The 23,584-nt window shown below is 44.0% G+C and overlaps 1 protein-coding gene across 1 annotated transcript in view; it reads right to left on the minus strand.

The window, feature by feature from the left end:
• Positions 1-3,341: 3,341 nt before the first annotated feature.
• Positions 3,342-23,584, minus strand: part of LOC124009550 (serine/threonine-protein kinase N2-like) — a 53,497-nt gene continuing 33,254 nt past the window's right edge. The window contains exons 7-22 of the mRNA XM_046321439.1: positions 21,460-21,645; positions 20,168-20,277; positions 19,574-19,717; positions 16,810-16,885; positions 11,511-11,667; positions 9,922-10,060; positions 9,503-9,642; positions 9,052-9,127; positions 8,824-8,915; positions 7,387-7,563; positions 5,932-5,994; positions 5,741-5,817; positions 4,929-5,071; positions 4,541-4,648; positions 4,309-4,389; positions 3,342-4,082 (exon numbers count right to left, since the gene is read on the minus strand). Coding sequence (XP_046177395.1) covers positions 3,879-4,082; positions 4,309-4,389; positions 4,541-4,648; positions 4,929-5,071; positions 5,741-5,817; positions 5,932-5,994; positions 7,387-7,563; positions 8,824-8,915; positions 9,052-9,127; positions 9,503-9,642; positions 9,922-10,060; positions 11,511-11,667; positions 16,810-16,885; positions 19,574-19,717; positions 20,168-20,277; positions 21,460-21,645 — 1,973 coding nt within the window. The 3' untranslated portion in view covers positions 3,342-3,878. The remainder of the gene's footprint in view (positions 4,083-4,308; positions 4,390-4,540; positions 4,649-4,928; positions 5,072-5,740; positions 5,818-5,931; positions 5,995-7,386; positions 7,564-8,823; positions 8,916-9,051; positions 9,128-9,502; positions 9,643-9,921; positions 10,061-11,510; positions 11,668-16,809; positions 16,886-19,573; positions 19,718-20,167; positions 20,278-21,459; positions 21,646-23,584) is intronic.

A 23,584-nucleotide genomic window follows, 5' to 3' on the forward strand; every position in this document is an offset into this window, starting at 1 on the left:
TAAATCAAATGCTTTTCTGAAAAGCGTGTTGAAAACCTCATGCATTGATTAACATTAAACTTTGTTTACAGAATGAGATTTTTTCTGTGTCTCTTCTACTGCTTTATGTACCATTTGGAGTGTTAAGAAACGTTTCTGTATTTACTAAAGCTGAAGTTCCAGTACATTGATCAGTACCTCTCTGGACTTGGAGGACAGCCCAAGTTCATATAGTTTCAGCTCGTCTCGTTCCCACTGCCTGGTGTACAGTTGTGGGCCTAGCATAGCAAATAAAGCAATCTTTCAACACACCATTGCATCTTAAAAAATAACTAATTTTAAGGGAGTCAAAGGTCATCTGGCTTTCATTACATCACGTATTTGCAAAGTTGAACATGACTGAAGGTTACACTGTAGCTTAATAAGGGGAACTTGCTTTCAATGCTTCTCCTGGATTAATGAAGGTAAATTAGTGCCAACTACTTTTCTGCCAGAGGTGTAGATACTTAAGACAGATTACATTTTAGTTATCCACTTACCTTGACTTCAAAGGATCATGCACTGAACAAAAATATAAATGCAACATGTAAAGTGTTGGTCCCATGAGCTGAAATAAAAATTCCAGAAATTTTCCATTATTTCTCTCAAATTTTGTGCACAAATGTTTATATCCCTGTTAGTGAGCATTTCTCATTTTGCCAAGATAATCCATCCACCTAACAGGGTGGCATATCAAGAAGCTGATTAAACAGCATGATCATTACACAGGTGCACTTTGTGCTGGTGGAAATAAAAGGGTGCTGAGGAGTATTTCTGTCTAATAAAGCGCCATTGTTGGGAAAAAACTAATTCTGATTGGCTGGGCCTGGCTCCCCTATGCTCTCCCAGGCCCACCCATGCCTGCACCCCTGCCCAGTCATGTGAAATCCATAGATTAGGGCCTAATTAATTTATTTCAATTGACTGATTTCCTTATGAATTGCAACTCAGTAATATCTTTGGATATTGCATTTATATTTTTGTTCAGTATAATTCCATGCTATTTCTCAAAAGCCAGACCCAGCTTGGGCTGAGTTGTAAAAGCCTCGTTTATACCTGGCGCTAATATGTATCCATTGTCCTGATCTTGTCCACATTCTCATTGTGCCCATATTTTCACATGGTTGAAAGCCTATTAAAAATGTGTCTCATATTCGCCCTCTGACAAGTTCCTGGTTCATCCCTGTATGCAAATGATTTAACAGCTATTCTTTCAAAATAATATTTTTTTTAAAGGGATATTGATGCCATAGGTCGATGGTGCATCCCGTCAATGTTTTTAGAGGATGGAATAATTATTTAAATGTTTTCACCATCTCCACTTGTAAGATATCAAGGCACAATGCATGCCGGACTACCTCTGGGGGTGGCAAGGAACATCACAATCTGATCAAAATGTGTCTTTTAATCAACTACACCCCATCTGAAAATGTGGGCACAATCAGAATGGAGGACAAGACAAAGGATGCATGTTAGAACCAGGTATAAAAGAGGCTATAGAGAATGGTAGAGGCCTCTAGTGGCCAAAAGGCTGTTTAAGCATGGGCAGCGCCATTTTAACAGTCAACTGCGTGGGAGCTCTTATGGTTATGGGTTGTAGCCTGAAAGGCGCTGCCTTAGGCTATCAAATGGCACAGATGAGTCCTCTATGGTCTGAGTTCAGTAAGATATATATACTCTCTGGGACATGGATGGACAGTGGATTGCCAGAGTATGTTGACGGCCAGTTTCTACAGGAGATTCTTAAAGCGAAGACAGCAGAGTTGTGTGAGTGATGTGCCGACACCAATGGAATATGACATGCAAAGGAAGTAGCACCACTCTAACGGCGTTTAATTTGTGCATTCGTGATATGGCGACAAACGACGACTGCAAAATGCTTCTATACAGCAGGTTCAACAGTCTTGTGTAACTTCAATGTGGTGTACCATTAAAAAAAGGTTTGTATGTCTGTAACATGCTCAAACAGCCCCCCCCCCCCAAAAAAACTGTACAATCCTTTTTCATAATTACGCTAAACATAGATAATTAAAAAATATCTTGATAAAATGAGTACGTTCAGCTTAATTGTGTGTACACATATATATATAAAATATACCCTGCCCTCCCTTGTAGTGATTCATTTACATATTGTCTGCACAAACTGGCTCTGAGCTTAGTTTACACTCCAGAGTAAAGTTTCCCCTAGGATTAGGTCCCCTTTACCCAATCCCAACTTTCACCAAGAGGCAACTTCACCCATCACGGTTTTCCATAGTCCCACTGTCAGGACTGGAGGGATGGGTTTTGGTAATCAGCTGTACTGTATCAGTCACTTCAGATCCACCATTTGACCATGTCCAATCATTGCAGGCTGCGAGATCTCCTTGCTCTTGTATCTCCTTCAGTTAAGAGAATGATTGCAGTATCGAGGTTGGGATCAATTCCATTTCAACTCGGTCAATTCGGGGAGTGAATGGAAAGTCAACAGAAATACTAAATTCACTCTGGGCTTTCGATTGGAATGGAACTGACAAACTGTAAGAAATGCTAGCGGAATCGATTCTGCCCTCAAGAGTACAACATTGCTATCTGAACGTATTGGTACCCCTCAAGAATTAGATCATTAGGGGACATATCAAGGGTCTCAGAGTAGGAGTGCTGATTCTGGATCAGGAATTAGATCATTAGGGGACATATCAAGGGTCTCAGAGTAGGAGTGCTGATTCTGGATCAGGTCCCATATAAAGTGATTTGGAATCCTAAAGGAAAAAACTGATCCTAAATCAGCACTTTACTCCGAGACGCTTGATACATACGGCCACTGCATTTTTTGGTGCTAGGAATCCACCAGAAGGAGCCATGTCAGGATAGGTCTCCGTAGTGTGCGTGTGCTCCTTACAAATGATCACGTTTAAAACGGTGCCGTCTCCTTTGATTTGTGGTATGCTGTGTAGTCTAGAACGGTTCCACTGCAATAACGATAGTGTATTTCAACAACAGCACTACATAAAGAAACCCATAAAAACGGTACAGTTAACGCTCATGTAAAACTGGCATGGGCACAGTACACGAGGGACAGAGTTTCTGTAATACCACGAGGACTAACACTGGACGCACCGCTTTTGTGTCATGGTCATCCGTTTAAAAAGAAAGGTTTCCTGGGCTCTATTCTTAGACATCACTCTAAGCTTGGGTAGAAAAACAGGAAGATTTTAAGGCATCTTTAAAAATATATATATATATATGTCTTTTTTTTAAACAGCTGGGGGAGAGAAAGACCAGGATAAACTAAAAAGGAGACCTTCCTTGGGTTTCAAGTGACGAGGCAGTAGTAGTCAAGATGTTTGTTGCTCAAAGCGCTCATAATTCCGATATACAACATGGCACACGTGTTAACCCTTTACAGAGAGATATGTCATTTAGTTATGGCAGTGGGCTTGCGAAAGGACTTGTTAAAAATACAGAGGAATACTATTCTGTACATGATAAAAAAAAAAAAACGTAACAATCATGTTATTCGATATCACGGCTATATTGCCGGCCTTGACAGAGTTCACTTGACAACATTCTCAGTGGTCAGACAATAGACATGACATGCGCTGGAGGCTTCACTCCTCTTTTTCCCCTTGAAGTTTCTAAAGAGAAGAAAAATGTTGTTCTCTCTCTGTTAAAGAATAGCCTTGGGGGTTCAGTTGTGGGAGCGGGGGGTGGGTGGGGGTCTTTAATTGGCAGTGCGCCGTTTGTTCCCGTCTTGCGACGTTGGTTTGGAAAAGAGGTGTTTTAAAAATGGTGAGCTACAGTCAGTCAGCGCTGTGTTGGTTGGTTCACAGTGTGTGTTTGTTCAACACATTTGGAGGAGGGAGAAGAGGGGAGGGGGGCTAACACCAGTCTGCGATGTAGTCAAAGTCAGAGAACATGTCCTGCTCGTCCCCGCTGAGCGCCCTAGGTTCTCTGGGTGGGGTCAGGATGGGCGCTTCTGAGGTAAATTCGTCATCGAAGTTGCTGACGTCGTTGGAGTCCTGGATGGTCGGGACAAATGGAGGCTTCACCTTCTTGGCCAGTAGTCCGTTCCAATCCATATTCTGGGGAGGGGGGGATAGTGAATTTATGTCAACTCTCAGGATAGACTTGTACTGTATCATCTACCTCATGAGAAAAACTGTTTGCGACAATAACCAAGATTAGGCAAATCTCATGAACAGGAAACTTCATATGTCATTTTGTGGTATCCACATTGCCTAAAATTGTGGCTGTGTTTACAATGTTGAAAGACATTAAATATGAGAAGGTAGAACATTCTTTACTTACTCTGAAGAACAGATGTTTTTTGACTTCCTCTGCGTCTCGCTCTCCTGCCCCCAGACGCCTTTCTGGACTCCTCCTCAAAAGCTACAAACAAAAAAGAGCATTAGAAAGTAGAATAAACATTGAAGCTGTAATTCTTTTGTTTCTTCTCATTTCACACTTTCTGATTTCTGATAGTTTGTAGTTTGAGGTGTTGTGTTTCATTAGGATCAATTTGAAGGGATCCGGAACCCACCCTTCTCATGACGGAGATAGCCTCCGTTGAGAGGAACCTTGGGTAGCGGACTTCATCGTTGACGATGCTGTCAAACACCTCCTCTTCATCATCTCCAGGGAATGGAGACTGGGGCAGGAAAAAAAGTTTTTTCCCCCATATACAGTCAATGACATATATATATATATATATTTTTTTTTATATGGAATGTACTGACCAGACCAGCTATGTATATAATGTTAGAAAGGTCATGACAATTGTGATAAAGGCAAAAACATTTTTTTAAATAATCTTGTCAAGTCAATACCAAGATTGTAAAATGTTCTGTTCTCAGAGCTGACAAAGTATTGACCAGTCATAACACTGAGTAGGTATCCATGTGACAGGTGTGAAGGTCAGACCCACTTACCTCTCCAACCAGCATCTCAAAGATGAGGACCCCCAGACCCCACCAGTCCACAGCACGCGTGTACGACGTCTCCGTCAGCACCTCAGGGGCCAGGAACTCTGGCGTGCCACAGAATGTACTGGTGCGGTCCCTAAACCCCATTCCTGCCAGAATACACATAACCATGACACATGCTTAGTACAGAAACTTTACACCCAGACATGTAAATTATACATATTGTTTTTTTGGGGTACTTTTTTAAACTCCCTTTTCTCCCCAATTTCATGGATATCCAATTGGTAGTTACATTCTTGTCCCATCGCAGCAATTCCCGTACGGACACTGAAGAGGCGAAGGTCAAGAGCCATGTGTCCTCCGAAACACGACTCCGCCAAGCCGCACTGCTTCTTGACACACTAATCACTTAACCCGGAAGACAGCCGCACCAATGTGTTGGAGGAAACACCGCACCGCTGGAAACTGAAGTCAGCGTGCATGCGCCCGGCAGCCACAAGGAGTCGCTAGAGCGCAATGGGACAAGGACATCCCAGCCAGCAAAACCCTAACCCGGACAGCGCCGGGCCAATTGTGCGCCGCCTCATGGGTCTCCCGATTGAACCCGGATCTGTAGTGAGCGCTACGATGCAGTGCCTTAAGACTGCTGCACCAGTCGGGAGCCACCAGGCATGTACGTTTGACACCAACATACGGCTCAGATCAGCAGAGGCCTTAGTTAGAGTTAAGGTTTTGACTGAGTCAGATGTAGGTTATTATACATTTACAATGGTGTTGGAAAAGTGACATTAAGTTGAGGTTGCGTTTGTCCCACTTACCCTCTTTGCAAAGGCCAAAGTCAGCTATTTTTACATAGCCCTCAGTGTCCAATAGCAGATTGTCAAGCTTCAGATCTCTGAAAGTGAAACAGAATCATGAGAATCACCATCGATATAGGTTATATCAGAGCATATATTCACCCAGTGAATGGAAATATAAAAATAAATAATAAATAAATAAATAAAAATACCTGTACACAATCTCATGTTCATGTAAAAACTGTAATCCCAATACGACACAAGCTGCATAAAATCTACCAAAGACAAGAAGAAAATAAACAGTTGGAGTCAGCAAAGAATCAGAGAAATCAGGAGAGAATCCACTTTGTAATATATAAACTATTATATAATATGATGTAGAATACAAGACACTGGATATGTGGCTGAGCACTTAAGACACTAGTTCAAAGTCAACAGCATTATTGGTGAGGGGGGCGACTGAAGATCATCTCGGTGCAGCAGCAAAACTTCAATGTTCACAAAGAAAGCGAGCCTTTAAACCCCCCCCCCCAAAAAAAGTGCAAGTCAAGTCATTTTACAAATGCAAGTCATGATTTTATGGGTTGCTTTGCATAATATTTGTATATTGAGTAAGGCGCACTGTAGCAAAAACTTTTACAGAAGGAAAATGAAAATCAGTGTTCTTATTGGACAAAATCCAGGTAGGTCCTCCCTGTGTCGCTCTGCATCAAAACGTTGTGTTACGGATACAGATATCATGTGTGTGTGTGTATCCTGTGTGTGTGTTTCTTTTCTCTCCTTCTCCCCTCACAGGTGAAAACTATCACTCCCCAATCAGTCAACAATCAATCATCAATCAGAAGACACACCTCCTCCTATTTCCTGACCTATCACAGTTCCTTCCCCATGGTTTAAAAACCCCATTTGTTTGTTCTAGAGCTCAGCTCAGCTCAGCCTCTCTGTAAATGCCATGTCTGTAGGTCTCTGTGTTTCACTCTCGCTTTGTGTCTTAACCTCTCTTTTGTTTAAACACCTCCATAGCACTTTGTCATCACCTGTGAGTATTATTTTTGGTTATGGTGTTTGCTTGTTTGCTGGTGGGAAAAGGGGAAACCAAGACAAGTCGCCCATGGGCATACACTACCCGTAGGTGAACTTTGATAAATACACTAGTTAGAACTGGGCGGACCACCCACTGTATTTTTGGTTAGTTAGTTAGCTGTTAAAGTAGGCTAGTCTAGCTTAGGGGTGTGTTTTTGTATATTTATTGTTTCTTTCCTTGGGTCCAGCTCAGCCCCTTTTCCTGCTCCCCCCATTACCGTGTGTTTATAAATAAACCTAGAGTTTGACGGTAGATTTCTGTTGTCGTGGTTATTTCGTGCACACTTTTACTTTGTCACAATAATAATTTGCATGAGTTATGTTACGGGTCTCATTACCATTCCCCCTAGACTGTCGGGCCAAAAGGGATTCGTAACAGTTGTCTGCCTAATGAACAGGGCGGCAGGCAGCCAAGTGGTTAAGAGCGACGGGCAAGTAACCAAAAGGTAAAAAAAGAAAAAAAAGAAGAGGTAAGCAATCTGACAATGTGCCCTTGAGCAAGGCACTGAACCCTAAGTCACTCTGAAAAAGAGCATCTGCTAAATGACTGAAATGTAAATGACCAGGACCCTGGTGTCACTCACATGGCCCTGGGCTCGGAGAAGACGTCAGCGTGGATGTGCATCATCAGGTCTCCCCCGGCAGCGTACTCCATGACGAAGCACACGTGCTCCTGCGTCTGAAAGCAGGCGAAGAGGTTGACCAGGAACGGATGGCGCACGCTGTTCACCGTTTCAAAGATACGTTTCTCACACATCAGACTGGGGGAGGAAGACAGAGAAACAAGGACGTAAAGCCCCTGATACCTGAGCAAAGATACACTTCTCACACATCAGACTGGGGGAGGAAGACAGAGAAACAAGGACGTAAAGCCCCTGATACCTGAGCAAAGATATGTTTCTCATACATCAGACTGGGGGAGGAAGACAGAGAAACAAGGACGTAAAGCCCCTGATACCTGAGCAAAGATATGTTTCTCATACATCAGACTGGGGGAGGAAGACAGAGAAACAAGGACGTAAAGCCCCTGATACCTGAGCAAAGATACACTTCTCACACATCAGACTGGGGGAGGAAGACAGAGAAACAAGGAACCCTGATACCTGAGCAAGGCTCTTCTTAGATTACAAAAGGAATTCAATGCTACTCAAATCCCCTGTGTAAATCCATTCCTGAAATGAAAATGCATAATATAGATGAAGTCATTTACCAGACGCTTTTATCCTAACGTGACCCACAGTCATGCGTGCACACATGTTACGTATAGGTGCCACATGGAATCGAACGCACTATCCTGGCGTTGAAAGAGCCATGCTCTACCAACGGAGCTTACAGAGGACCAGAAAATAAATCAGCCCAAACTCTTGGTCAGAAAGCTAAGCTAATATCTTATTGGCCAGGTGGAAAACATCAAATAAATAGAAATCACTCTGCCATTACATGAGTGCTAAAATTCTAAAATGTTCACCTAATTTCAGTTTAGGTGACAAAACAAGCAAAAAATAATTAATAATTTTAATGACCAAAAATTTTAATAACCAAAAATATCGTACTTCCGGCTGTTTGAAGCTGATGTACAATTTACTACATCAGTACATTTCTGTTACTAACCCCCGCCGGGCCTAAAAATAAAATCTGTCCGTTTGCATCAGAGAAAATGTCCTCCAACTCAGTCTCTAGAAAAATTCGATGGATTTTCCCAGGAATATATTTGAGAGGACACATTGAATTTCTGACATCCGTTGAAGGCTGTTAGAAAATATGCGAGAGTTCTGTATGTAACACAAGGAAACTGACTATCCATAAATAAATAAACACAAAAATACTACTGATAACTATATTACTACTAATCATACTGTCAGAGTATTTCCGGCTGTTTGAAGGTGATGTCCAAAACCCGAAGTCAACTCTGAACCGAATAACAGGGTTGAACAAAGGTAAACCTGTTACCCTCAGCAAACAGTTAAAAAGGCATCAGTATCAGGCCTAATTGGTTTAAGTGCTCAGGTTGAGCCCCTTACCTGTCCACCTCGTCACGAGCCACAATGTCTCCTTTCTTCAGGGCTTTGATGGCAAACATCTCTCCCGTGCTTTTATACTCAGCTAACAATACCTGTGTGGAGTGGGGGGGGGAAGAGAGGAGACATTTTAGGAAAGCTAGGGTTTTTATTCCCTCTTCAGAAACAGCTCATTTCTCTAGAAGGGCTGTAAAAAAGGATCGAGAAATGGGTTGGGTGTGTACTATGTACCTTTCCGAAATGACCACGACCAAGGACTGCAACACATTTGAAGTCGTTGAGACTAAACTGAAATTGTTCTTCTTCCCTGGAAATGGAGGTAGATATCATATTACATGGAAAAATACAAACTATTGCTTTCAATAAGCCCCCAAGGAAATCATACACATTCTCGTGGAAGCTGGGCGAAACACACTGCCCCAATACATTGACTGTAACCAAATCAAAAATCGATTAAAAGCAAGTCATGCATGCATCCGAGTTTCTCCCCAAACAGCTTTGGAGTCGCAGATATTCAGCCTATTTGAGAGGACCAGTTTTAAGAGGCACAGAATCGCTGATCTTGATCACATACGGACTAGTTATTTGGGACGCAAGGTGATTTTGTAGACGAGTGATGCTGCGCAGTCCAACTGCAACGTAGTCGTTCTCCCAAACATGCACGTTGTTAAGTGAGCCCTACCTCTCTGTGTCATTCTGTATGGCTGTGAGCTCCAGGTCTGGAGGCTGGATCTCCGGCTCTACTACATTGTCTCGTCGGTCCAACGACTTCACCGCTATGCTGTTCCTCTTGTTCAGGAAGTCAAACGATGCCAGTGCATCCTGCAAAAGGTAGAACTCACTCCTTAGGAGGATGGGGGCAGTGGGGGTTGTGTTCAGTATGGCAAACTGTCGCAAAACGCTTTGCAATGGAAAATGTTCAGGTTCAGTACATCCCCCGTTTAGCATTTGTGTTGTTATTTTACTGAACACGATTCAAGTTTCCATTGACAGTTATTTCAAGTTTGAATTCCCTTGAACTGGGATGACCATTACCAAATATGACTATGTGTCACTACTTCCTCTAAATCGGGCATCTCCGTGGTAACCCCATGTCCGTACCTGTACTTCCTCCTTGTCGGGCAGTTTGTTGTCCTGTGCCAGTGGTTCTCTGATGCCCGCGGGTAAAGGGTAGTGCTTGGGTCCCGAGGTGGGCTCTTTGTCAAAGTCCAGCTTGGTCACCAACGGGTCACTAATGTCACTGGAAGGGAAGGTGCCACATCTTTAATTACAGAGGAATACAGTGACTTGCAAAATGATTCAGACCCCTTTAACATAGTGGGATTCAAATGTATTTCTCATTTTTTTGTCAACAAATAACACAAAATACTTGAATGTAAAATTGGAAGAAATGTTAAATAGTCATTGCATAAGTATTTGTCTCCCTGAGCCAATACATGTTAGATCCACATTTAACATTGATTACAGCTGCGAGTCTTCTTGGGTCAGTCTATAAAGGGCTTTGCACGCCTGGATTCTGCAATATTTGTGTATAATTCTTATCAAAATAGATTTTCAGGCAGATGTAAGTCAAAACTGTAACTTGTCCACTCAGGAACATTCACGGTCTTCTTGGAAAGCAACTCCAGTGTAGATTTGGCCTTGCGTTGTAGGTTATTGTCCTACTGAAAGACTAATTCCTCCCCCAGTCTCTGGAATAAAGCAGACTGAACAAGGTTTTTGCCTGTGCTTAGCGCCATCCCGTTTCTTTTCATCCCGTAAAAGTCCCCAGTATTTAGGTCATTATTGTGGAGTCACTACAATGTTGATCCTACATTTTCTTCCGTCACGGCCATTTAACCCTGTATCTGTTTTAAAATCACCAACGGCCTCACGGTGACATCCCTGAGCAGTGTCCTTCCTGTCCTGTCGCTCAGTTCAGAAGGACGACTGTATCTTTGATGTGTCTGGGTGGTGTAATACATCATCCACTGCAGAATTATTAACTTGCTTAAAATGTCAGATTTGTTATTGATACCCATCTACCAATCACTGCCCTTCTTTATGAGGCTTCTCAAAAAGCTCCCTGGTCTTTGTGGTTTAATCTTTGCTTGAAATCCAATACTTTTTACATTGTAGTCATTTACCAGACGCTCTTATCCAGAACGACTTGCAGTGGTGAGTTAATACATTTTCATACTGGTCCCCCGTGGGAATCGAACCCACAACCCTGGCGCTGCAAACACCATGCTCTGCCAACTGAGCCACACGAGTAAACTGCCATTATTTCACACAGAGTGAGTCCGTGTAATCTTATTATGTGATTTGTTTAAGCCACATTTGACTCCTGAGCCAATTCTAAACTGAGGAGCTGAATACTTATGCAACGACTATATTTAAGATATGATTTAAATAAATAAATATATTCCACTTTCACAAAGTATTTTGTGTAGATTGTAGACAAAAAGAAACGACAATTAAATGCATTTTAATCCCACTTTTGTAACAAAATGTGAAGAAATCCAAGGGGTCTGAATACTTTTGCAAGGCCCTGAATATGTCTGCATTCCACACTGTTTACATGTGGGTTAAAGACTTTAAGAAGGCATGTGACAGTGTGTGTGTGGCCCAGGTTGCCAAGCGCAGTCTGTTGGACCTATGTGCGTGTTTGTGTCTATGTGTGTGATCGTTCACGCCTGTTCTATATATACCTGGTGGGTGTTGGAGAATCCGGAAGACTGCTGGGCCCAATCTCAGGCACCTGTGGGCTGTAGGAGTTAGTGCTGACTGTAGGTATGGCCCTTCTGACCAGGCGGCCCCAGGTGGCGATGTTGATGTTCATCTGAGGAGCACGCAGGAACGTCTTCCCTGAGGAGGGAACGCAGGACAGGTAGGTGACACACTAACCTCAAGACCCGTCACAAAGCCAGACGGGGAACACTAATCCTCACAACACCCCGACAGGGCATGACCTTATGACCCCGGGTGACCTTGGAGATAATCACCTCACCACTATTTGATTACCTATATTTAGTGTAAAAGACCTAATTAAACCATCCAAAGTGGACAACGAAAACTGAAGACAACTGTATGATTTCTCAGAGTAGAGTGAAATGGATGTATGTGTTCCATAAAAACATATAAAGTTTCTCTGTTTGGGCCAAGGTTATTCTAGTAATGCTTCCAGGAGATGGTGATGTTTCACTATCACTAGCTATTAAGGGGAAAAAATCTGCTGGGTAGCTAACTTGATTCTTCTTACATGTACTACTAAAGTTAAAAAGCATTGGATTGGTGTAAACCCCCATACCTCATTGGTGTAAACCCCCATACCTCATTGGCGTAAAACCCCATACCTCATCGGTGTAAACCCCCATACCTCATCGGTGTAAACCCCCATACCTCATCGGTGTAAACCCCCCTCATACCTCATCGGTGTAAACCCCCATACCTCATCGGTGTAAACCCCCATACCTCATCGGCGTAAACCCCCCTCATACCTCATCGGTGTAAACCCCCATACCTCATCGGTGTAAACCCCCATACCTCATCGGCGTAAACCCCCATACCTCATCGGCGTAAACCCCCATACCTCATTGGCGTAAACCCCATACCTCATTGGCGTAAACCCCCATACCTCATTGGCGTAAACCCCCATACCTCATTGGCGTAAACCCCCATACCGCATTGGCGTAAACCCCCATACCGCATTGGCGTAAACCCCCATACCTCATTGGCGTAAACCCCCATACCTCATTGGCGTAAACCCCCATACCTCATTGGCGTAAACCCCCATACCCCATTGGCGTAAACCCCCATACCCCATTGGCGTAAACCCCCATACCTCATTGGCGTAAACCCCCATACCTCATTGGCGTAAACCCCCATACCTCATTGGCGTAAACCCCCATACCCCATTGGCGTAAACCCCCATACCTCATTGGTGTAAACCCCATACCTCATTGGTGTAAACCCCATACCTCATTGGTGTAAACCCCCATACCTCATTGGCGTAAACCCCCATACCTCATTGGTGTAAACCCCCATACCTCATTGTTGTAAACCCCCATACCTCATTGGCGTAAACACCTCATTGGCGTAAACCCCCATACCTCATTGGCGTAAACCCCCATACCGCATTGGCGTAAACCCCCATACCTCATTGGCGTAAACCCCCATACCTCATTGGCGTAAACCCCCATACCTCATTGGCGTAAACCCCCCTCATACCTCATCGGTATAAAAACCCCCATACCTCATCGGTGTAAACCCCATACCTCATTGGTGTAAACCCCCATACCTCATTGGCGTAAACCCCATACCTCATTGGCGTAAACCCCCATACCTCATTGGCGTAAACCCCATACCTCATTGGCGTAAACCCCCATACCTCATTGGCGTAAACCCCCATACCTCATTGGCGTAAACCCCATACCTCATTGGCGTAAACACCTCATTGGCGTAAACCCCCATACCTCATTGGCGTAAACACCTCATTGGCGTAAACCCCCATACCTCATTGGTGTAAACCCCCATACCGCATTGGCGTAAACCCCCATACCTCATTGGCGTAAACCCCCATACCTCATTGGCGTAAACCCCCATACCTCATTGGCGTAAACCCCCATACCTCATTGGCGTAAACCCCCATACCTCATTGGCGTAAACCCCCATACCTCATTGGCGTAAACCCCCATACCTCATTGGCGTAAACCCCCATACCTCATCGGTGTAAACCCCATACCTCATTGGTGTAAACCCCCATACCTCATTGGCGTAAACACCTCATTGGCGTAAACCCCCATACCTCATTGGCGTAAACCCCCATACCTCATTGGCGTAAACCCCCATACATCATTGGTGTAAACCCCCATACCTCATTGGCGTAAACCCCCATACCTCATTGGCGTAAACCCCCATACCTCATTGGCGTAAACCCCCATACCTCATTGGCGTAAACCCCCATACCTCATTGGCGTAAACCCCCGTACCTCATTGGTGTAAACCCCCATACCTCATTGGCGTAAACCCCATTGGCGTATACCTCATTGGTGTAAACCCCCATACCTCATTGGTGTAAACCCCCATACCTCATTGGCGTAAACACCTCATTGGCGTAAACCCCCATACCTCATTGGCGTAAACCTCCATACCTCATTGGCGTAAACCCCCATACCTCATTGGCGTAAACCCCCATACCTCATTGGTGTAAACCCCCATACCTCATTGGCGTAAACCCCCATACCTCATTGGCGTAAACCCCCATACCTCATTGGCGTAAACCCCCATACCTCATTGGTGTAAACCCCCATACCTCATTGGTGTAAACCCCCATACCTCATTGGCGTAAACACCTCATTGGCGTAAACCCCCATACCTCATTGGCGTAAACACCTCATTGGCGTAAACCCCGTACCTCATCGGCGTAAACCCCCGTATCTCATTGGTGTAAACCCCCATACCTCATTGGTGTAAACCCCCATACCTCATTGGTGTAAACCTCCATACCTCATTGGCGTAAACACCTCATTGGCGTAAACCCCCATACCTCATTGGCGTAAACCCCCATACCTCATTGGTGTAAACCCCATACCTCATTGGTGTAAACCCCATACCTCATCGGTGTAAACCCCCATACCTCATTGGTGTAAACCCCCATACCTCATTGGCGTAAACACCTCATTGGCGTAAACCCCCATACCTCATCGGCGTAAACCCCCATAAATCATCGGTGTAAACCCCCATACCTCATCGGTGTAAACCCCCATACCTCATCGGTGTAAACCCCCATACCTCATTGGTGTAAACATGGGCGAGAGAAAGCTTCCTTCGCCACATTTTGCACCAGTCCCCGTGTTAATCCTTTTAAATCCAAGTCACATTGAGATTGAATTGATCATTTCAACCTCACCTGACTGTGGCTACATTCAGATGCCAAACATTCTCAAACATTGCAGATTGAAATGCCATGAATAAAGCTGATGTGATTCCTTATTCTACATGTCAAAGAGACAGGTTTGTTCTACATAGGCTATTTCTATCAGAACGTTCCAAAACGTTGCGTTCTGCTGAGCGCACCCCTTGTGTATACCCTACGAAAGTGGCGTAATTTACCAGGAAGTAGCCTTGTAGTTTTTGAACTTTTGTAGGCTTGTTGAATAGTTTTCAAAAAGCGCAAAAAACGCAGCCTTTTTAATCTCAATATCAAATCATTTCTGCGTAAGGACCTTAATTGTTTTCAATTAAAATTGTAAAAATAAGCAATTTCTCAAGAATTGAGATTATCCCAATTGCAGAGTGTGGAAATGTATATTTTTTTAAACACACAAGAAAATAATGTTTTTGACTGCACTTGGGCTGTTAATAAAAGGCATCTTGGCAGAAGAAAATTAATTCACAAACATGAAAATAATTTGATGTACATTCGGAAAGTATTCAGAGCAGTTGACTTTTTCCACATTTTGTTACGTAAACAGCTTTATTCTGAAATGGATTATATAGTCGCCCCCCCCCCCCCCCCCCCACCTACACACAATACCCCATAATGACAAAGCAAAAACGTGTTTGTAGTTGATTCTGCTCTGGAGCAGGTTTTCATCAAGGTTCTCTCTGTACTTTGCTCCGTTCATTATTGCCTCGATCCTGACTAGTCCCAGCTGAAAAATATCCCCACAGCATGATGCTGCCACCACCACGCTTCACCGTAGGGATGGTGCCAGGTTTCCTCCAAACATGACGCTTGGCATTCAGGCCAAAGAGTTCAATCTTGGTTTCATCAGATCAGAGAATCTTGTTTCTCATGGCCTGAGAGTCTTTAGGTGCCTTTTGGCAAACTCCAAGCGGGCTGCCATGTGCCTTTTAATGAGGAGTGGCTTCTGTCTGGCCACTCTACCATAAAGGCCTGATTGGTGGAGTGCTGCAGAGATGTTTGTCCTTCTGGAAGGTTCTCCCATCTCCACAGAGGAACTCTGAAGCTCTGTCAGAGTGAGCATCGGGTTCCTGGTCACCTCCCTGACCATCCCGGCTGGCCAAACCCTCCCCTAAACAGGACGACGCTGGGCCAATTGTGCGCTGCCTCATGGGTCTCCCGGTCACGGCCGGCTGCGACACAGCCTAGGATTGAACCAGGGTCTGTAGTGACACCTCTAGCACTGCGACGCTGCGCCACTCGGGAGGCGAAAGGGTCTGAATACTTATATAAGTGATCTGTTTTTTATTTTTAATACATTTGCTAACATTTCTAAAAATCTGTTTTTGTCATTATGGGCTATTGTGTGTAGATTGTTGAGGAAATTGTTGAATTTAATACATGTTAGAAGAAAGCTGTAACGTAATAAAATGTGGAAAAAGTCAAGGGGTCTGAATACTTTCTGAATGCACTGTACATCTTAAAATGACCGCGTTATCACAAATGATGATATAATCATCAAATCCATTCAAAAGATTAGTTGACAGGAACCGGAAGTATGAAGACGGTAGTGTAGCCTAGTGGTTAGAGCGTTGGATTAGTAACCGGAAGGTTGCGAGTTCAAACCCCCGAGCTGACAAGGTACAAATCTGTTGTTCTGCCCCTGAACAGGCAGTTAACCCACTGTTCCCAGGCCGTCATTGAAAATAAGAATATGTTCTTAACTGACTTGCCTGGTTAAATGAAGGTAAAATAAACAATAATAATTTTTACTGCCCCCTAGTATGAAGTGACATCCCAAAACCAAAACACTATACAACACAAATTCTTCCTAGCCTCCCAGGCATGCTTTCTGTCCCTAACACTAAATAACATAAAAACAAAATATAAATAAATTTTTTATACAACTTTAACTAAATAGAAACAAGCAAATCAGGTCTGAAAACTAACTGAAATGAACACAGAATTTTAAAGAAAATAGAAAAAACGAATAGAAATAAAAACGAATATAATAAAAACAAATACTTCCTGTTGGATATCAAACAAAATCTACTTTGGGCCCTATGATATGTATTTTTCTTCTTCAGAAAACAATGATTTACCTTGCTGCTTTGAGAATATCTTTTTTTGTCTCTGCAGTTTGGGTCGCCTCTCAATGACAGGGTTGAAAAATGTGACCTGAACAAAAAGCAATGGTTAGGCCTACCAAGTAAACAGTCTTCATCATAGGAGGGTATCGATAACTGGGTCATGTTCATTAGGGCGAGCAATGGTTAGGCCTACCAAGTAAACAGTCTTCATCATAGGAGGGTATCGATAACTGGGTCATGTTCATTAGGGCGAGCAATGGTTAGGCCTACCAAGTAAACAGTCTTCATCATAGGAGGGTATCGATAACTGGGTCATGTTCATTAGGGCGAGCAATGGTTAGGCCTACCAAGTAAACAGTCTTCATCATAGGAGGGTATCGATAACTGGGTCATGTTCATTAGGGCGAGCAATAGTTAGGCCTACCAAGTAAACAGTCTTCATCATAGGAGGGTATCGATAACTGGGTCATGTTCATTAGGGCGAGCAATGGTTAGGCCTACCAAGTAAACAGTCTTCATCATAGGAGGGTATCGATAACTGGGTCATGTTCATTAGGGCGAGCAATGGTTAGGCCTACCAAGTAAACAGTCTTCATCATAGGAGGGTATCGATAACTGGGTCATGTTCATTAGGGCGAGCAATGGTTAGGCCTACCAAGTAAACAGTCTTCATCATAGGAGGGTATCGATAACTGGGTCATGTTCATTAGGGGCGAGCAATGGTTAGGCCTACCAAGTAAACAGTCTTCATCATAGGAGGGTATCGATAACTGGGTCATGTTCATTAGGGCGAGCAATGGTTAGGCCTACCAAGTAAACAGTCTTCATCATAGGAGGGTATCGATAACTGGGTCATGTTCATTAGGCGAGCAATGGTTAGGCCTACCAAGTAAACAGTCTTCATCATAGGAGGGTATCGATAACTGGGTCATGTTCATTAGGGCGAGCAATGGTTAGGCCTACCAAGTAAACAGTCTTCATCATAGGAGGGTATCGATAACTGGGTCATGTTCATTAGGGCGAGCAATGGTTAGGCCTACCAAGTAAACAGTCTTCATCATAGGAGGGTATCGATAACTGGGTCATGTTCATTAGGGCGAGCAATGGTTAGGCCTACCAAGTAAACAGTCTTCATCATAGGAGGGTATCGATAACTGGGTCATGTTCATTAGGGCGAGCAATGGTTAGGCCTACCAAGTAAACAGTCTTCATCATAGGAGGGTATCGATAACTGGGTCATGTTCATTAGGGCGAGCAATAGTTAGGCCTACCAAGTAAACAGTCTTCATCATAGGAGGGTATCGATAACTGGGTCATGTTCATTAGGGCGAGCAATGGTTAGGCCTACCAAGTAAACAGTCTTCATCATAGGAGGGTATCGATAACTGGGTCATGTTCATTAGGGCGAGCAATGGTTAGGCCTACCAAGTAAACAGTCTTCATCATAGGAGGGTATCGATAACTGGGTCATGTTCATTAGGGCGAGCAATGGTTAGGCCTACCAAGTAAACAGTCTTCATCATAGGAGGGTATCGATAACTGGGTCATGTTCATTAGGGCGAGCAATGGTTAGGCCTACCAAGTAAACAGTCTTCATCATAGGAGGGTATCGATAACTGGGTCATGTTCATTAGGGCGAGCAATAGTTAGGCCTACCAAGTAAACAGTCTTCATCATAGGAGGGTATCGATAACTGGGTCATGTTCATTAGGGCGAGCAATAGTTAGGCCTACCAAGTAAACAGTCTTCATCATAGGAGGGTATCGATAACTGGGTCATGTTCATTAGGGCGAGCAATAGTTAGGCCTACCAAGTAAACAGTCTTCATCATAGGAGGGTATCGATAACTGGGTCATGTTCATTAGGGCGAGCAATGGTTAGGCCTACCAAGTAAACAGTCTTCATCATAGGAGGGTATCGATAACTGGGTCATGTTCATTAGGGCGAGCAATGGTTAGGCCTACCAAGTAAACAGTCTTCATCATAGGAGGGTATCGATAACTGGGTCATGTTCATTAGGGCGAGCAATAGTTAGGCCTACCAAGTAAACAGTCTTCATCATAGGAGGGTATCGATAACTGGGTCATGTTCATTAGGGCGAGCAATGGTTAGGCCTACCAAGTAAACAGTCTTCATCATAGGAGGGTATCGATAACTGGGTCATGTTCATTAGGGCAAGCAATAGTTAGGCCTACCAAGTAAACAGTCTTCATCATAGGAGGGTATCGATAACTGGGTCATGTTCATTAGGGCGAGCAATGGTTAGGCCTACCAAGTAAACAGTCTTCATCATAGGAGGGTATCGATAACTGGGTCATGTTCATTAGGGCGAGCAATAGTTAGGCCTACCATGTAAACAGTCTTCATCATAGGAGGGTATCGATAACTGGGTCATGTTCATTAGGGCGAGCAATGGTTAGGCCTACCAAGTAAACAGTCTTCATCATAGGAGGGTATCGATAACTGGGTCATGTTCATTAGGGCGAGCAATGGTTAGGCCTACCAAGTAAACAGTCTTCATCATAGGAGGGTATCGATAACTGGGTCATGTTCATTAGGGCGAGCAATGGTTAGGCCTACCAAGTAAACAGTCTTCATCATAGGAGGGTATCGATAACTGGGTCATGTTCATTAGGGCGAGCAATGGAACACATTTTAAACCGTTAGCACCGAAAACAAAGACGGAACATTTCTTAATTGTACAGGTCCGGAGGTAGTCCCTCCCTGTTTCAGTCTGCTCTGAACACAACCCTGGTGTAGTGTTAAAGTGGGCTACCTCTGCAAACAGGGTTCCCTGGGGCTCGAGGTAGAGACACATGCCGTGACGCTGGTTGTCCAGGAAGTCCTCAAGTCGCAGGAACTTGACGGCACAAAGCGAGCGCCAGTCTCTCCAGTACACCGAGATCTCCAGCTCACGAGACTGCAGGTCAAACAACGCGCACAAGGTTAAGCACACGCATATGCAAGCCGGGTTAAAACCCATGTGACACTTTCATGGTGCAAATAGATCTGTGCAGACAAATACCATCAACCTCATTATAATGTGGCAGTGTGATTGAATTCAAACCTTTCTTCAACCATGTGCATTAGTAGAAGGCGATTAGTTAACTCGCCGGGTGAATTGAGCAATGCATAAATAGGAAAATAGAAAATACCCAAATTGAAATTGCGCTGCCAGATGAGGTTTTGCTATATTTTTTTTCCACATAGATCTGCGCTCTTTTCCATCAAGAACATTTGCCCATAGTAGTTAGCAACCACAATAAGTGAAAAAAACGCACACAACTAGGGTATTTAAAAAAAGTCAAAAAGTATACCATCATTCACTCATCAAAAGAACGGAAAAAGTCCGTCTGTCTGTGTGTCATACCCTGTCTAGCTCCAGTGTAAACTTCTGATCCCACGACTGGTTACTGACAGGTCTCCAGCTGGTCTGTCCCACCACTGTGTTGTCCAGCTTCAGCACAGCACTGATCTCATCTGGAGAGGAACACAAAGATGAAAATACCAGTTCCAGTCAAAAATCGACACGTTAACAGTATTGTTCACACATACATTGTTCAAATGACATTACAATTAAATGAACATGGTGTTCTTTCTTTCGGATAAACTACAGAGTGCTGTGGCTCTGTCTATTTATAGTTTTGCTACAATCCATACTCTTAAGCCGAGGGGATGATGGGAAAATCAGTCACTGGACAGGCTTCCAGGTTTCTCTAATGTGTTTTTGTTGTTGTTGTCAAGTATGCATATAGCTGCGTCAGTAATGGGCCCTGGTCAGAAACAGTGCACTATTACATGGAATAGTTTGCCATTTCAGAAGCAACAACACTGACTAAAAACATACAATTTCAAAAACCACTAGAGTTAGTTTATATAAGGAAATCAGTCCATTTAAATACATGTATTAGTCCCTAATCTATGGATTTCACATGACTGGGAATACAGATATGCATCTGTTGGTCAAATATACCATAAAAAAATAAATGTAGGGGCGTGGATCAGAAAACCAGTCAGTATCTGGTGTGACTATTTGCCTCATGCAGTGTGACGTCTCCTTCACATAGAGTTGATCAGGCTGTTGATTGTGGCCTGGGGAATGTTGTCCCACTCCTCTTCAACGGCTCTGCGAAGTTTCTGGATATTGGCGGGAACAGGAACACGCTGTCATACACGTCGATCCAGAGCATCCCAAACATGCTCAATAGGTGACATGTCTGGTGAGTATGCAGGCCATGGAAGAACTGGGACATTTTCAGCTTCCAGGAATTGTGTATGGGGCTCTGCATTATCATGCTGAAACATGAGATAAGTGGCATGACAACGGGCCTCAGGATCTCGTCATGGTATCTCTTTGCATTGAAATTGCCATCGATAAAGTGCAATTGTGTTCGTTGTCCGTAGCTTATGCCTGCCCATACCATAACACCACCGCCACCATGGGGCACTCTCTTCACAACGTTGACATCAGCAAACCCACTCAACGCCATACACGCCATCTACCCGGTAGAGTTAAAACCGGGATTCATCCATTCAGAGCACACTTCTCCAGTGTGCCAGTGGCCATCAAAGGTGAGCATTTGCCCACTAAAGTTGGTTACGTCGACAAACTGCAGTCAAGTGAACGATAGTAGGAGAGACTGCTGGTGTTAGGAGACTCACAAGAGAGATCTTCACTCTTGGAGAGGTTCCGTGCACTGGCGCCTCGGTTGCGGTTCCCCCGGCTCATGAAGGAGGAGCGGGTCTCGCTGGGGCTCCAGCCAGGCAGTGGCACGGAACCGGCTTTTGAACGACCTGGAACGTTCTCAAGCAGGTCCTGGCAGCCCATGAGCCTGACGTCTAATGTGCCTGGGGAAGACAAGATATTTTGAGAAGTGGGCAAAGCACAGTACTACAGAAATACTGTCCAAGATCTACCAACTTAGAACCATTTTTAGGAGTACCACTTCAGCGAGGCAGCGGCACCCATGACGGCGTGCGTGCGACACCCACACTGCTCAAATCATAGGCAAACACACATTTTTTAATCTGATAATGATGTTAGCAGACTGCCTCTATTAAACTGACGGGTACCTGGTAATTGGCTGATTTTAAGTAGCTAACTAGAAATACGTTTAAAAATGGACAAACAGGGCTCTGCCTAGGATTTTATAACAAGGTGGTGCTGATGTAGACCTAAGGTTAGGTAGGGGAAAGGTCCGGAGGGGGTTAGTCAACCCTTAAATTATATCAAACAATTTAGCCGACACAGTCTCGTGTTTGAGCCTAAATTTAATTGAGGTGGTATCAATGGGGTTACATTTCCGGGTAACGATTATTCTAATGAATAGGTGTCTTTATGTGGATAGTCTAGTGAAAACTGGCTGCTGAAAATAATTCAATTACCGGATGCAATGTAGTAGTCTAGTTTACAGTAGGCTACTGAACTGGCCTATATGAGCTCCATCTCTGACCTCATCCATCAAGTTAGGTCTGACTACTAGGCTGCCATTCATTCAACATGCCTCGTCATCACCACTGACTACTATCACATCGTTAGCAGCCTACTGTTGACATACAACCACATCAAGAGGACAGATTAAGAATAGATTGAAGAGTGGATTAATTAACATAGGCTACTAATCTTTAAACAGTCTAACTTTCTGTGAGGGATGATGGTATTAGTGGAACAGCTCTCTCTGCCATGTCGGTTTCATCCACGCAGCGACGCACGCGCACTGAGCTACCTCACCATCGCGCCGTTCCCTTGCTCGTCAAGGCGCTCGCGCCTACTACCGCTGCGGCGATCAAAGGATGTGCGGGCAAGAAAGTGCTCTTGCTTAGTTGACTAAACAACGCAGTAGCTAACTACCTTCGTTGTAATGACGCCTTAGCTAAGGAGCGAACTATGAAATAATAGTGGTTATGTGCGCGACAGTCGCATGCAACTTTGGAAAATGTATTTGGCAAACAGTTTGTTCTCCACTTTCCCTACACCTTTTCCCTCACACCTTTTCCCTACACCTTTTCCCTCACACCTTTTCCCTACACCTTTTCCCTCACACCTTTTCCCTCACACCTTTTCCCTCACACCTTTTCCCTCACACCTTTTCCCTACACCTTTTCCCTACACCTTTTCCCTCACACCTTTTCCCTACACCTTTTCCCTCACACCTTTTCCCTACACCTTTTCCCTCACACCTTTTTCCCTCACACCTTTTCCCTCACACCTTTTCCCTCACACCTTTTCCCTACACCTTTTCCCTCACACCTTTTCCCTCACACCTTTTCCCTACACCTTTTCCCTCACACCTTTTCCCTCACACCTTTTCCCTCACACATCAGTGGTATCAACGGAGAGAGCTGCCAACCAGCTCAAGGGAGGAAAATAGTTCCAGAGACAGATGAGGAATGAACTAACTTGACCAGACCCAGCTGCTATTGCATTAATGTCTATGGGAGAGCCACCCCCTTATGTAAACAGGCACATATTTTTCCCCCAACAATAAACACCCTGAGTGAACTATCTTAATTTTATCCACCATCTTTGATAGGACAACAACTACAGGGGTTGGTCCGGAGTGGAGAGTTAGAGATTTTGTCACGTCAAGTCCTCTGATAGGATCAGCGCCAACTTCAAAACCACAATGTGCCACAACTAGAAGCCTATTTTAGGGTTGTTTTTTGTACCAGCGTGCTTTGACCTCAAATTGCGTGCATGGTACGAAAAATGCGTGCAGGTTGGCAGGTCTGCTGTCTTGATATATTGGTAACGGCATACCTTTTAAAAAGACTGAAATCCAGATGC

Source organism: Oncorhynchus gorbuscha, linkage group LG22, assembly GCF_021184085.1.
Source record: "Oncorhynchus gorbuscha isolate QuinsamMale2020 ecotype Even-year linkage group LG22, OgorEven_v1.0, whole genome shotgun sequence".
Lineage (NCBI taxonomy): Eukaryota > Metazoa > Chordata > Actinopteri > Salmoniformes > Salmonidae > Oncorhynchus > Oncorhynchus gorbuscha.